Source organism: Triplophysa dalaica, chromosome 25, assembly GCF_015846415.1.
Source record: "Triplophysa dalaica isolate WHDGS20190420 chromosome 25, ASM1584641v1, whole genome shotgun sequence".
NCBI lineage: Eukaryota > Metazoa > Chordata > Actinopteri > Cypriniformes > Nemacheilidae > Triplophysa > Triplophysa dalaica.
Genome location: NC_079566.1, coordinates 4,045,414 through 4,059,936, shown reverse-complemented (window position 1 = coordinate 4,059,936; position 14,523 = coordinate 4,045,414). Strand labels below are relative to the sequence as shown.

Below are 14,523 nucleotides of genomic sequence, written 5' to 3'. Positions count from 1 at the left end.
ATGTAGGATATTTCCCACCTCAAACCGGAAATGATTTCTGGAACTCTTTTAATGTTAATAAACACTTGTCATGTTTTAATGTTAAATTGTTGGTGCGACCCGGCATTAAAAGAACAGAAGAACGTTACGTAACTTACGTTACTTGCGGGTTTAAGTTGGTTAATATCAATATCGTAAATCCGAGGTATCATGAACGCACGTCGCGCGTATCACGACAGGCGGATATGACGTTTGTTGTTGTAATGCACCAGCCGGAAGCAACACAGACGGGAATAAACAAGTGAGGGCGCCGGGCGGTTGTGTGTTAAATACCTGCAGCGCTCGAGTTGTCGTTCGCTTGTATTTTGTTTAACATCATCGTTAGATGTGTGTGTTGTTGTGATGATGAGAGTCGTGTTTGTGTTTCCTCTGCTCGCCGTGTGTGTGTTGTGTGTGTGTTTGGCGTATAAACCGGTGATCATCGTCCACGGACTCTTCGACAGCTCGTCAAATTTTAACGCCCTCATCAGCTTCATTAATGCGGTAAGACGTCACCTTCAATGACGATTATAAGATCCAATAAAAGTGTGTCGTGATGACAGTAAACGCGCGTGCATGTGTTGTGGTTAATGTGTCTTTTGTGTCTGCTGATGTGTCAGTCTCATCCGGGCACGAATGTGTCTGTCATCGACCTGTTTGACGGCAGTGCGAGTCTCGAGCCGCTCTGGACACAGGTGGAGGGCTTCACACGGGCCATCTATCCCATAATGCAAAACTCTGCTGACGGTGTGCACCTCATCTGCTACTCACAGGGTCTGTAGTACACAAACACGTCTGATGTCTGTCTGATGTCTGTCTGATGGCTGTCTGATGTCTGTATGATGTCTGTATGATGTCTGTGTGATGTCTGTCTGATGTCTGTATGATGTCTGTATGATGTCTGTCTGATGGCTGTCTGATGTCTGTGTGATGTCTGTCTGATGTCTGTATGATGTCTGTATGATGTCTGTCTGATGTCTGTCTGATGGCTGTCTGATGTCTGTATGATGTCTGTATGATGTCTGTCTGATGGCTGTCTGATGTCTGTATGATGTCTGTATGATGTCTGTCTGATGGCTGTCTGATGTCTGTATGATGTCTGTATGATGTCTGTCTGATGGCTGTCTGATGTCTGTATGATGTCTGTATGATGTCTGTATGATGTCTGATGGCTGTATGATGGCTGTCTGATGTCTGTCTGATGTCTGTATGATGTCTGTATGATGTCTGTCTGATGGCTGTATGATGTCTGTATGATGTCTGTATGATGTCTGTATGATGTCTGTCTGATGGCTATCTGATGGCTGTCTGATGGCTGTCTGATGGCTGTCTGATGGCTGTATGATGTCTGTCTGATGGCTGTCTGATGGCTGTATGATGTCTGTCTGATGTCTGTCTGATGGCTGTCTGATGCTGTCTGATGTCTGTATGATGTCTGTATGATGTCTGTCTGATGGCTGTCTGATGTCTGTCTGATGTCTGTCTGATGTCTGTCTGATGTCTGTCTGATGTCTGTATGATGTCTGTCATTCTGTCTCCTCTCGTGTCCGTAATCGTTTTTAAGCAACAGAACACAGACTGTGAAGTGAGCAGAGATGTTTGCTTCACAATAACACAACTTGTGTTAGGAGATCACCTACTGTACACTAGTGCTTCAGCCGACCCCAGATTCTCTGTCTCTCTCTCTCTCTCTCTCGCTGTCTCTCTCTCTCTCTCTCTCTCTCTCTCTCTCTCTCTCTCTCTCTGTCTCTCTCTCTATCTCTGTCTCTCTCTCTCTCTCTCTCTCTCTCTGTCTCTCTCTCTCTCTCTCTCTCTCTCTCTCTCTCTGTCTCTCTCTGTCTCTCTCTCTCTCTGTCTCTGTCTTTGTCTCTCTCTTTCTGTCTCTCTCTCTCTCTCTCTCTCTCTCTCTCTCTCTGTCTCTCTGTCTCTCTCTCAAATTCAAATTCAAATGAGCTTTATTGGCATGACTGTGAACAAACACAAATATTGCCAAAGCATTGAGTAATAATAAGACATATAGTATGAACATTAAAAAAGAAAGCAAAAGATAAAATAAAATAAAAATAATAATGACACATTGCAACAATAAAAATAAATAAATACATGTACAAGGACCCAAACTAACAGTGGTATCAATAAGATTTAGTTTTTATCTCTCATGTTATGACAACAGAACAAGTATTGTGCAGACAGATCAATACATTCCACCATTTCTCCCAAAAGATATGATAGTTTTTCTATATCATTCACTCTATGGAATTCAGGATAAACATTTCCTATTAAAGTAAAGTACTTCTGTCTGATGGATTGATATTTACTACATTGAGTGAGAAAGTGAAGTTCATCCTCCACAACAGCATCAGTGCAGTTTGAACACAATCTATGATCTCTGGATGTCCAGTTCTGTCTGTGTCGACCGGTCTCTATACACAGACTGTGATCACTGAGGCGATATTTGGACACAAGCTTTCTCTGCCTGTAATCTTTCAGTTTTATTAGGTATGGTGCCAATTTGTAATCGGTTCTTATTTTCGGAAGCAAGTTAATTTGTTTACGTCATTGATCTTATTTTGCCAGTAAAGAAGATATTCTTCTTGAGTCGTGTTTAAAATGTGTCTGAGTTTAGACTGTCTGAACTGATCTGATGTGTTCAGCTGATGTTTGTTCAGGAGGTGTAGAAAGGATCGCTCTCTGGATGTGATGTATTATGTCTGAAAGCACTATGATGGTAGTTGTCTGGTGAACTCTCAGATAAGTGAAACCAGAACTTAGATGCCCTCTTCTGGATTTCAGACAGGAGAGGAAACTTTCCAAGTTCTGCTCTACATCCCAGATTTGAGGTATTTCTGTGAGTTCCCAGGATGTTTTTGCAAAACTCAAGTTGGAAAATTTCCACTGAACATTTGTCCCAGGATTCATAGTTCAGTTGGAATTTGGGGCCCAAGATTTCACTACCATATAGAAGAATGGGTTTGATGACCCCATCAAAGATTTTCAGCCACAGTCTAATAGGGAGGTTCAACTGAAAAAGTGTTTTTCTTAGACCATAATAAACTCTACGGTCTTTCTCAGCAAGTTCTTTAATTGCCATGTTAAATTGTCCTGAAGCAGAGATGGTCAGACCCAAATAGTTATAGTTTGTCACATGACTAAGAATTGATCCCCCAAGTGTAAAAATGTATTTTTTCTCTGTAAAACGACTTTTCTTTAGAAATATGATTATTTTGGTGTTGTCCATGTTTATTGGGAAGGCCCATTCACTGCAGTGATGTTCTAGAACTGACAGACGTTCACGCAAACCTTCTTCATTTGGTGACAAAAGCAGAAGGTCGTCCGCATACAAAAGACATTTAATTTCTCTGTCCTCAAGAGTTAAACCAGGACTAGAGGATTCTTCAAGCTTTGTGGCCAATTCGTTGATATAAATATTGAATAAAGTCGGGCTTAGAGAACATCCTTGGCGAACTCCTTTAGTCTGTCTAAAATAGTCAGTTCTTTCGTTGTTGATTTTGATGAAACACTTGTTGTCCTTATACATGTTCTTAATTACATCATAAACTTTTCCCCCTATTCCACTCTGGATGAGTTTAAGAAAGAGCCTGTTGTGCCAAACCGAATCAAAGGCCTTTTTAAAATCTATAAAACAACCAAATATTTTTCCTTGTTTTGTTTGATAAACATGTTTCTTTATAAGTGTATGTAATGTGTATATATGATCAGTGGTCCTTTGTTTGGGCAAAAATCCAATTTGACAGTTATTTAGACTTTTGTTGTCATGGAGAAACTGCACTAATCGCTCATTAATAATGGAGCAGAATAGTTTGCCGAGGTTACTGCTTACAGTGATACCTCTGTAGTTATCAGGGTCACATTTGTCCCCTTTTTTGAAGATTGGTGTTATTTGACTTTCTTTCTATTCCTCAGGAAAGTGTCCTGATCTCAACAGCAAATTAAATAATTGGAGAATGGCATCTCTTAATTTAGGGCTGCTATATTTCAACATCTCATTTTTTATTCCGTCTGGGCCACAAGATTTTTTATTTTTCAGAGATTTTATTTTTTCTGTCAGTTCATTTCATGAAATAGGAATGTCTAATTGGTTCATTTGGTCTTTGATAGTGTGTTCTAGTTCATGTAGATGGGAGGTCAGGTGTTTTTGGGAGGGGTTTGGATCATTTTGTGTATAAAGGTTACCAAAATGTTCGGTCCAAATATGTGGATCATCGATGGGAATGTGTTTTTCTTTTTTAGACTTATTTAAATGATTCCAAAAGTCCCAAAATGAATTTTGGTTTACTGCTTCTTCAATCATGTTAAACTTAGTTGTCATATGTTCAACTTTTTTTCTCTTTAACAGTGACTTGTATGTTTTAAGGGTTTGTTGATAGAGAGCACGTGTCTGATGGTCTGAAGGATCTCTGTGTTTTTTATTTGATAACATTCGTAGTTCTCTTCTAGACATTTGACATTCTTTATCAAACCAGTCATCTTTGTCCATCTCTTTCTTACCATGGTTCAATTTGATTATGTTCAAAGATTTGTTGGCCACATTCCAAAAAATATGACGTAATTGTTTTGTTGCCAGATTGACACTTTTCTCATCTTCTTTAAACACGGAGAGAAGAAATGTTTCTATCATGTTTTCAGATTGAGTGTTACTGAGCTTCATATTGTTCACGACTGGATCTCCTCCAGTAAAATCTTCTCGGCATGGGAAACAGTTTGTGTTTGTGATGTGAAGCTGGTAAAGGGTGAAGGGATTTGTTTAAACTAATGACTATGTGGCAGTGGTCTGATAAAGGTAACTGTGGCATGACTGTGAAATAATTGATCTTGTTTTGCTGTAAATCTGTGATGACATAGTCAACGGTGCTGCTGCCCAGACGTGAGCTGTATGTAAACTGACCCATAGAATCACCTTTTGTTCGCCCATTAACTATATATAGACCCAGACTTTTGCACATCTGTATGACTTGTTTACCATTTTTGTTTATAGTGTCATCATAGTTCTGACGGGGTTTAGTTTTAACTTTGTTTTGCTGTACGTTTGAAATCTTGATATATTTATCTCCAGTAGAACTAATGATGTCCAGTTCTTTCCCAGTTCTTGCATTGAAGTCCCCCATTAACAGAACTGATCCTAAAGACTGGAACTGAATGATCTCCGACTGTAATGTTGGGAAAATGTCTTCATCATAATATGGAGACTCGTGTGGAGGGATGTATGCGGCACACATGTATGTGTCCTCATCTGAACACATGAGTTCTCTTTTCATTTTTAGCCAGATATGTGTTTTCCCTTGTTTAACAGGCTGAATGTAATGCAGCAGTTGTTCTTTAAACCACACAATTATTCCTCCAGAATCCCGTCCAACTTTCACATGAGGACGCTTAACTGATGGTATAAATATTTCTTTGTAATTTAAAGGAGCGGAGATCTGACATTCTAACCGACTCCAGGTCTCAAGTAATATTATGATATCAGAACTATGTACAATATTTACAAGATCAGGGTTTCTGTGTTTCTCTCCAAAAGCAGAAGAATACATTCCCTGAATGTTATAGCATGTTATTTTAAGGGAGGACATGTTATTGTTTTCTTTAACCAGAAATAATGTATGATTTCTCGATCACGTTGTGCAGATAAAAGGCAATATTGCAGAGTAAATATTAAGTAAAGTAAATGTAGAAAGAAATAAACATGTGCATAATATAAATCATGAAAAATAAATATTTAAATGAATAGATGAATGTACCTAACTATCATTACATATTTAGTGTAAGAAGTTGTCACATATGAGTTTCAGCATGTGTTTGATCTGATGGAGGTCTCTGTTGTCTGCTGTGGTGTAACTGACCGTCTGTCTGACTCTCTCCTCATGGACACGATGTGTTGTGTGAGGACTTCTTAAAGTTGCCTCCTTTAGTGTTTGTGCGAACAGTCTCATGCCGTCTCTATGGATGTGGATGTGATCGTACAGATGGTCATGACTGATGCGCTGATGGTTTGCGATGGAGACGTTCTTCAGTTGGGCACAGACTCTGGCTAACTCTCCGTTAATTTGGTAAATGATGTTTTGTGGAATGTCTCGACGGGGCAGAAGGGTTGAGAAGATGACTTTAGCGCTGGGGTAGATCCTGCAGGCTGTTCTCAGTACATCTGACAGAGCTTTGGTGACGTCTGTTCTTCTTCCGGTGAGGTCGTTGGTTCCAGTGTGGAGTATGATGTGTGTTGGTGCGCCCAGCACATCTTCTCTCAGTAGATTCAGTGCAGACTGGGAGGTGGGACACCAAAACTTCTTCACGTTTCTTCCTGGAAACAGTCGTCTCTGATGGAGGTGATGACCGTTGGAGTCACACAGGATGACGATGTTCTCTTTTCTCATCTCTTCTCTGTTGGTGCTGTTGGGTGATGTTGTTGTCAGTGGATTGCTCTGTCTGACGCTGCTCTTCTTCCTCCTGTTGTCTTGTGAATTAAATGTTTGTGTGATTGTAGTAGAAGAGATGCTCTTTCTTTGTTTGCCGATGTTCTGTCCATGTTGTGTTGTGTTTGTGCTGTTCCTCTCAGTAGATGTGCTCTGTGTTGATGGGAGGATGTCTTGCAGACGTTGTGTCTCCTCAGCAGAAGAGATGCTCTGTGATAGTGTGTTGACTTCAGGCTGATGTTGTGCTGTGTTCTCAGTGGATGAGTTGTTGTGTTGTATGAGTGTGTTTAATTGTCTCCTCATCTCGTCCGTCTGTCTCTCTATGATGATGTAGTGATGTTCTCTTGTGACCAGCTCCTGTATCACTCTCCTCAGCTCCTGTCGCAGCTCCTCATTGTCCTCCTCCAGCTGTCTGACAGTGTTGTGAAGTTGTTTCATGTGTTGTGTGTTGGGATGGTTGATCAGACTCTGGAGTTGGTGAAGACTGTTGCTGGTTTCCTCTTTAAACAGACAGTAGTCCTGCTCCAGTTCTGACAGGTTGTCTCTCAGGATCTTTATTTTAGGTGAGGTTGGAGTGCTGATGTCTCTGTATGTTGGAGCAGAATATGAGCTTTGATCAGTGTTGTTGTCCGCTGTGGTGCACGTCTCATCTGGTGTGATGTTCTTCACTTCAGGATCTTTCTTTATTTTTTGAACCTTCATTTTCAAGTTTTTGAAGTTCCTTTGAAATTCCTCTAGACTGGACTCTGGTCCCTGAACCATGACTGTCCCATTGTGATAAAGATTTACAATAATCTTGAAGTCATTTTCTCCCTCCAGTGTGAGCTGTCTACCTTTACTGATTCCTCCTCTTCTGCAGCACGTCATGTTAGATGAGAGGACTGTGTGCCAGACTGAAGGGTGTTCAGTGAAGAACAGCAGGTTACAGCGAACTCTGTTCTCTTCTGCTCCAGTATAGTCTGACAACAGCATCTCTGGGTTTTCTTTTAGGATTATTTCTTTTATCTTCCTCTTTTCTTTCGTTGATTTAACATCCACTGAATATAATATATCCAGCTCCTCTTCATTTTTAAAAGATGCCTCTGCTTCCACAGTTTTAACTGTCATGACTAGAGTGTACTGACTCTATATTAACTTTAGATGTTTCCAGAAATGTAATTTGAGGTCTTACCCTAATAATCTTCTGCCTCTTTTGTTCTTGAGTTAGTATCCAATCACGTACACTATGTTTTAGTCGAAAAAACATACATTATCTGGCAAAAAAATATGCAAAATCATGAGCTGATGACTTTGCTGCCAACTGCCATCTCTCTCTCTCTGTCTCTCTCTGTCTCTCTCTGTCTCTCTCTGTCTCTCTCTGTCTCTCTCTCTCTGTCTCTCTCTCTCTCTCTCTCTCTCTCTCTCTCTCTCTCTCTCTCTGTCTCTCTCTGTCTCTCTCTGTCTCTCTCTGTCTCTCTGTCTCTCTCTCTCTCTCTCTCTGTCTCTCTCTGTCTCTCTCTGTCTCTCTCTCTCTCTCTCTCTGTCTCTCTCTGTTTCTCTGTGTTTTTTGAAGGTGCGGTGTGGTTCATCCATGGTCTGGGTAGGGACTGCCTTGCTCTGTTGCTTCTAGGGGGGTTGTTTGTGTTGCGGTTTAGAGCAACATCTTTTAATTTCTTTGCAAAGATGGGGACAGACGCTCTGTACAGGTGTACATGGTCATAGAGGCATGTGAGGTCCAAGGTGGGATGATGTGCCAGGTGCACTTGAGGTTTGAGTGCACAAGTTCTAGAGAGATTTGCGTTTATTTGTTGAATTGTGTCTGGGTGGAAGTCTTTCCGTGGTAGCAGTGTCGAGATGGTGACTTTGGCCTTTGGGAAGGTGGTTGTAGCTTTTTCGATTACCCTTTCCAGTGCTGTGGCCACTCTTTCTTGTTGTGCTCTCAGGTCGTTTGTGCCAGTGTGGATTATAATGTGGCTTGGTGATCCTAGGTTGTCCTCGTTCAGAGAGTCTGAGGACACTCTCTGTCTCTCTCTCTGTCTCTCAAGATTCAAGATTCAAGATCTTGAGGTCAACAAAGCATGAGTAGAGCTTTCTTTTATTTTGGTTCTCTCTCTCTCTCTCTGTCTCTCTCTCTCTCTCTCTCTCAAGATTCAAGATTCAAAGGAGCTTTATTGGCATGATAAAAGAAAATTTACATTGCCAAAGCACAAGATTAAATATAAACATGCAGAAATACAGATTAAGATCAAAAATAAAATAGAATAAAATTAAAAGTCTATAAGTAAAAATCTATATATATATACATCTCAATATAAACAGAAAAAGAGTTTTAATTAAAGTTCTCAATGAGGGTGACAGTGTCAGTTTGTGTGTGTTGTCCTGTCAGTGTTGTGTTGTGTTGTGCTGCTTGTTCTTTGGTCGTGGCAGGACTTGACATATCTTGCAGCCAGGTTTGAGCTTCTTGACTTTTCTCCCAGTATGTATGAGATCTTGTCCTTTTGTTGAAACTGGTCAAAGTCTTTGTGTAAGTTTGTAAACTGGGGGAAGAATGTTTCTCTGATGTGTGTGTAGTTGGGACAGGAGAGGAGAAAGTGCAGCTCTGTTTCCACTTGATTGTGTGTGCAGTGTGGACACAGTCGCTCTTCTCTCGGTGTCCATGTGTGTCTGTGTCTGCCCGTCTCTACAGTGAGCTGGTGATCACTGAGTCTGTACATGCTCAACACTTTTCTTAGTTTAGGGTCTGATACGCTTGTGAGCTATTCTGACACTATATATTCTCTCTTTAGTGACAGATAGCATTCCAGTTTACTTTGCTGAGCTGTTGCTTCTGTCCAGTGTTGGAGATATTTCTCTTTTTGTCTTTTGATCATTTGGTTTAGTCTGGCTGGGGTTGACTTGGGCATGTTTGGGGTTGTAGAGTTAGTTGTGAGATCAGTTGGATGAAGGGGTTTCTCTCTGGGCTCAGCTTTTGATGACTTGAGGCTTTGTGATGGAGTGTGTCTGTGTCGCTGTTCTTAAGGTGTGTGTAGAATTTTAAAGCTCTTTTTTGTATTTTAATGATTAGAGGATACAGTCCTAATTCTGCTCTGCAGGCGTTGTTTGGAGTTTTTCTCTGTACCCGTAGAATGTTTTTACACATTTCTGTTTGCAGAATCTCTATTGGTTGTTTGTCCCATCTGGTGAACTCTTGGTTGGCGAGAGGACCCCAAACCTCACTTCCATACAGCGCGATTCGTTCTATAATTGATTGTATTATTTTCAACCAGATTACGGTTGGGATGTCAATTTTGATATTCTTTTTGATGGCGTAAAAGGCTCTTCGTGCCTTGTCTCTCAGGTCATTCACAGCCTTGTTTAAGTTTCCGGTGTTACTAATGTTTATAGCGAGATATGTGTAGTTCTTGGTGTGTTCTAGGGGCACGTTGTTTAGTTTGAAACGGTGATGTTGATTTTGGCTACTGGGCTTTTTTTGGAATATCATGACTCGAGTCTTCTTAAGGTTAACCGATAGGGCCCATGTTTGGCAGAAAGTGTGCAGGGTGTCCAGATGTTGCTGTAGACCTTCTTTTGTGGGTGACAGCAGCACCAGATCGTCTGCAAACAGGAGACATTTCACTTCGGTGTCTTGTAAGGTCGGGCCGGGTGCTGGTGACTGTTCTAGAGCTCCAGCTAGTTCATTCATGTAAATGTTAAATAGTGTAGGACTTAGACTACAGCCCTGTCTCACTCCACGACTCTGGGAGAGAAAGTCTGTGTGCTTGTTGCCAATTTTAACTGCAAATGTGTTATTGGTGTACATTGATTTGATGATGTCGTAGGTTTTTCCTCCGATGCCGCATTGAATCAACTGAAGAAAAAGTCCCTCATGCCAGATTGAGTCAAAAGCTTTTTTGAAGTCAACAAAGCATGAGTAGAGCTTTATTTTATTTTGGTTTGTTTCTTTGTCAATTAAGGTACGAAGAGTGTATATATGATCGGATGTGCGGTATTTGGGTTGGAAACCAATTTGGCATTTTCTCAGGATGTTTTGGTTGTTTAGATATTGGATAAGTCTGCTGTTAAGAATGTTACAGAGGAGTTTACCTAGATTACTGTTAACACATATTCAGCGGTAATTATTAGGGTCGAATTTGTCTCCACTTTTATGGATTGGAGTTATGAGACCTTGGTTCCAGATTGTGGGAAATATACCTGTACTAAAGATGATATTAAACAGTTTGAGGATGGCGAGTGTAAGTTTTTGGTCTGCGTGTTTAATCATCTCGTTTAGGATACCGTCGATACCACTTGCTTTTTGGGATTTAAGTTTTGGTATATTTTGTTCTAGCTCAGCGAGTGTAATTGGATAGTCTAAAGGGTTTTGGTAATCTTTAATTGTTGACTCCAGAGTGCATAGTTTGTTGTGTAGGTTAGTTTGTTCATGGTTCTTGGTTATTTTACTAAGGAGGTTTGAGAAGTGCTTTATCCATACGTCTCCGTTCTGAATGGGAAGATCTTCATGGTGGGGTTTGTTAAGTGTGTTCCAATGTTCCCAGAAGCGATTTGTTTCTAGAGATTGTTCAATTGCTTTTAACTGGTTTTGTGTATCTTGTTTCTTTTTCTTCCTTAGTGTGTCCTTATATTGTTTAACTTTTTCATGGTAGAGTTGGCGTGTGTTTACATTGTCAGCATCTCTGTGATTTGATAGAATTCTTACTTCTTTTCTAAGGTTTTTACACTCCTTATCAAACCATTTCTCATTTACAGGCTTTTTGTTTGGTTTTGTGTTAGTGGGTTTTAGGTCAGATAGGGTTGCAGATATTGTAAAAATTTGGTTAATCCTGTCTACTGCTAAATTTACACCTTCACTATCGTGTGGAAATGGGGTATCGAGGAATTTATTCAGTAGGATTTGAATTTTTGGTTCACGAGTTATGCTTTTGTATGTCTCTTCGCAATTTTGTTTCCACCTGAAAGTTTGTTTTAGGGTATGGAGGTGAGTTTGTTTTGATGCCTCTGTGTTAGGTTTGGATCTATTGAGGTAGAGAGTGATTTTACTGTGATCTGACAATGGGGATGGTGGGCTAACTGTGAACGCTCTGAGGGAGTTAGGATTCAGATCCGTGATGAAATAGTCTACCGTACTGTTACCCAGCTTAGAACTATAGGTGTACCTACCGTATGAATCTCCTCGTAGTCGTCCATTGACCATGTACAGACCCAGTGTGCGACAAAGATGGAGAAGTCTTAATCCATTTTTGTTTGTTGTTTTATCGTAGTTCAGTCTTTGTGTGTGTGTAGGCATGGAAAAGACATCTCCTCCTGGAATGTGTTTGTCTCCCTTGGAGTGAACCGAGTCTAATTCTTCACCTGTCCTGGCATTTAGGTCACCGCAGATCAGAACATTGCCCTGTGACTGAAAGTAGTTGATCTCCTCTTCCAGGATCGTGAAACTGTCCTCATTGAAGTAGGGTGACTCTGCTGGAGGGATGTAGGTTGCACACAGGAAGATATTCTTATCTGTTGAAGTGATGGTCTTGTTGATTTCTATCCATGTGTAAAACTGGCCAGTTTTAGTCATTTTTATTGAGTGGGCGTATTCGGACTTATACCAGATCAGCATTCCGCCTGAGTCTCTTCCCTGGGTGACACCAGGCAGTTTGACGGATGGAATGATGAATTCTCTGTAGTTTGTAGGGCGACCAGTGGGTCCGTCTCCTCTACTCCATGTCTCCTGTAGGATGAGGATGTCTGAGTTTTTTGTTTCAGAGCTGAAGTCTATGTTTTTGCTTTTCAGTCCAAAAGCAGATGACCTCAGGCCTTGAATATTCCAACATGATATTGTAAATGATTTGTTATCCATAAGTTATTTATTTGTTTATTGCGGATTTTGTCTTAATACAGTAGGTGTGAGCAGATCAGGTTCAGCATCTGATGGATGTCTTTTAGCTCGGCTGTTGGAGCTTGTGCAGATGTCGGTGTGGAGTTTCTGCTCACTGTCTGGGCATAGCTTAGGCTGCTGGAGTTCTGTTGCATATGCCGGGTGGGGGTGTAGGCAGCAGGGCTGGTGCTCTGGTCTGTTGGCTGTTGTTTTGGCAAGGAGGGTGGCCCAGTCTCTGGCTGTTTTTTGAAGGTGCGGTGTGGTTCATCCATGGTCTGGGTAGGGACTGCCTTGCTCTGTTGCTTCTAGGGGGGTTGTTTGTGTTGCGGTTTAGAGCAACATCTTTTAATTTCTTTGCAAAGATGGGGACAGACGCTCTGTACAGGTGTACATGGTCATAGAGGCATGTGAGGTCCAAGGTGGGATGATGTGCCAGGTGCACTTGAGGTTTGAGTGCACAAGTTCTAGAGAGATTTGCGTTTATTTGTTGAATTGTGTCTGGGTGGAAGTCTTTCCGTGGTAGCAGTGTCGAGATGGTGACTTTGGCATTTGGGAAGGTGGTTGTAGCTTTTTCGATTACCCTTTCCAGTGCTGTGGCCACTCTTTCTTGTTGTGCTCTCAGGTCGTTTGTGCCAGTGTGGATTATAATGTGGCTTGGTGATCCTAGGTTGTCCTCGTTCAGAGAGTCTGAGGACACTCTCTGTCTCTCTGTCTCTCTCTCTGTCTCTCAAGATTCAAGATTCAAGATCTTGAGGTCAACAAAGCATGAGTAGAGCTTTCTTTTATTTTGGTTCTCTCTCTCTCTCTCTGTCTCTCTCTCTCTCTCTCTCTCTCAAGATTCAAGATTCAAAGGAGCTTTATTGGCATGATAAAAGAAAATTTACATTGCCAAAGCACAAGATTAAATATAAACATGCAGACATACAGATTAAGATCAAAAATAAGATAGAATAAAATTAAAAGTCTATAAGTAAAAATCTATATATATATACATCTCAATATAAACAGAAAAAGAGTTTTAATTAAAGTTCTCAATGAGGGTGACAGTGTCAGTTTGTGTGTGTTGTCCTGTCAGTGTTGTGTTGTGTTGTGTTGTGCTGGTTGTTCTTTGGTCGTGGCAGGACTTGACATATCTTGCAGCAGGTTTGAGCTTCTTGACTTTTCTCCCAGTATGTATGAGATCTTGTCCTTTTGTTGAAACTGGTCAAAGTCTTTGTGTAAGTTTGTAAACTGGGGGAAGAATGTTTCTCTGATGTGTGTGTAGTTGGGACAGGAGAGGAGAAAGTGCAGCTCTGTTTCCACTTGATTGTGTGTGCAGTGTGGACACAGTCGCTCTTCTCTCGGTGTCCATGTGTGTCTGTGTCTGCCCGTCTCTACAGTGAGCTGGTGATCACTGAGTCTGTACATGCTCAACACTTTTCTTAGTTTAGGGTCTGATACGCTTGTGAGCTATTCTGACACTTTATATTCTCTCTTTAGTGACAGATAGCATTCCAGTTTACTTTGCTGAGCTGTTGCTTCTGTCCAGTGTTGGAGATATTTCTCTTTTTGTCTTTTGATCATTTGGTTTAGTCTGGCTGGGGTTTGGGGTTGACTTGGGCATGTTTGGGGTTGTAGAGTTAGTTGTGAGATCAGTTGGATGAAGGGGTTTCTCTCTGGGCTCAGCTCTTGATGGCTTAAGGCAGGGGTGTCCAAACTTTTTCTTAAGGGGGCCAGATTGCATTTGGTCAATACACAAGGGGGCCGTATGCTTTTATTTTTGAATGCTTTCATGGATTTTCTTTGTTATGCTAATCATGGTCATTATAGTAAAATGCAACTCTAAATTAACTATAATTTATTTTTAGGTCCAAGCACATATAAAAACAAAACTTCAGCGTTACATAAATTGAATAAAGTATGTATGAAAAAGAATGTATGAAAAGTTTAGCTCAAACGAAGTATGACACTATAGTAGTTAAAGGTAACATTTTAACAGTCACTTTCAAATTCAACACCTGAATGGAGGGATGATAGGCCTACAAACATCAGGGTTTAATAAATTAGAAACTGATTTATAACAAAATGTATACAAAGTGTAGAGAGAAAGTTATATCTCAACGAATAGTGACAAATAAAAAAAATATAGATTATTAACAATTACCTGCAAACTCAACAAAGCATCAGAGGTTTTAAACATTTATGTAAGCTGCATTAATTTAAAATATGGATGAAATATACTGATGAAAAGGCTAAGCTCGA

General features: G+C 40.6%; 1 protein-coding gene across 1 annotated transcript in view; it reads left to right on the top strand.

The window, feature by feature from the left end:
• Positions 1-243: 243 nt before the first annotated feature.
• Positions 244-14,523, top strand: part of ppt2b (palmitoyl-protein thioesterase 2b) — a 33,298-nt gene continuing 19,018 nt past the window's right edge. The window contains exons 1-2 of the mRNA XM_056741270.1: positions 244-522; positions 639-792. Coding sequence (XP_056597248.1) covers positions 382-522; positions 639-792 — 295 coding nt within the window. The 5' untranslated portion in view covers positions 244-381. The remainder of the gene's footprint in view (positions 523-638; positions 793-14,523) is intronic.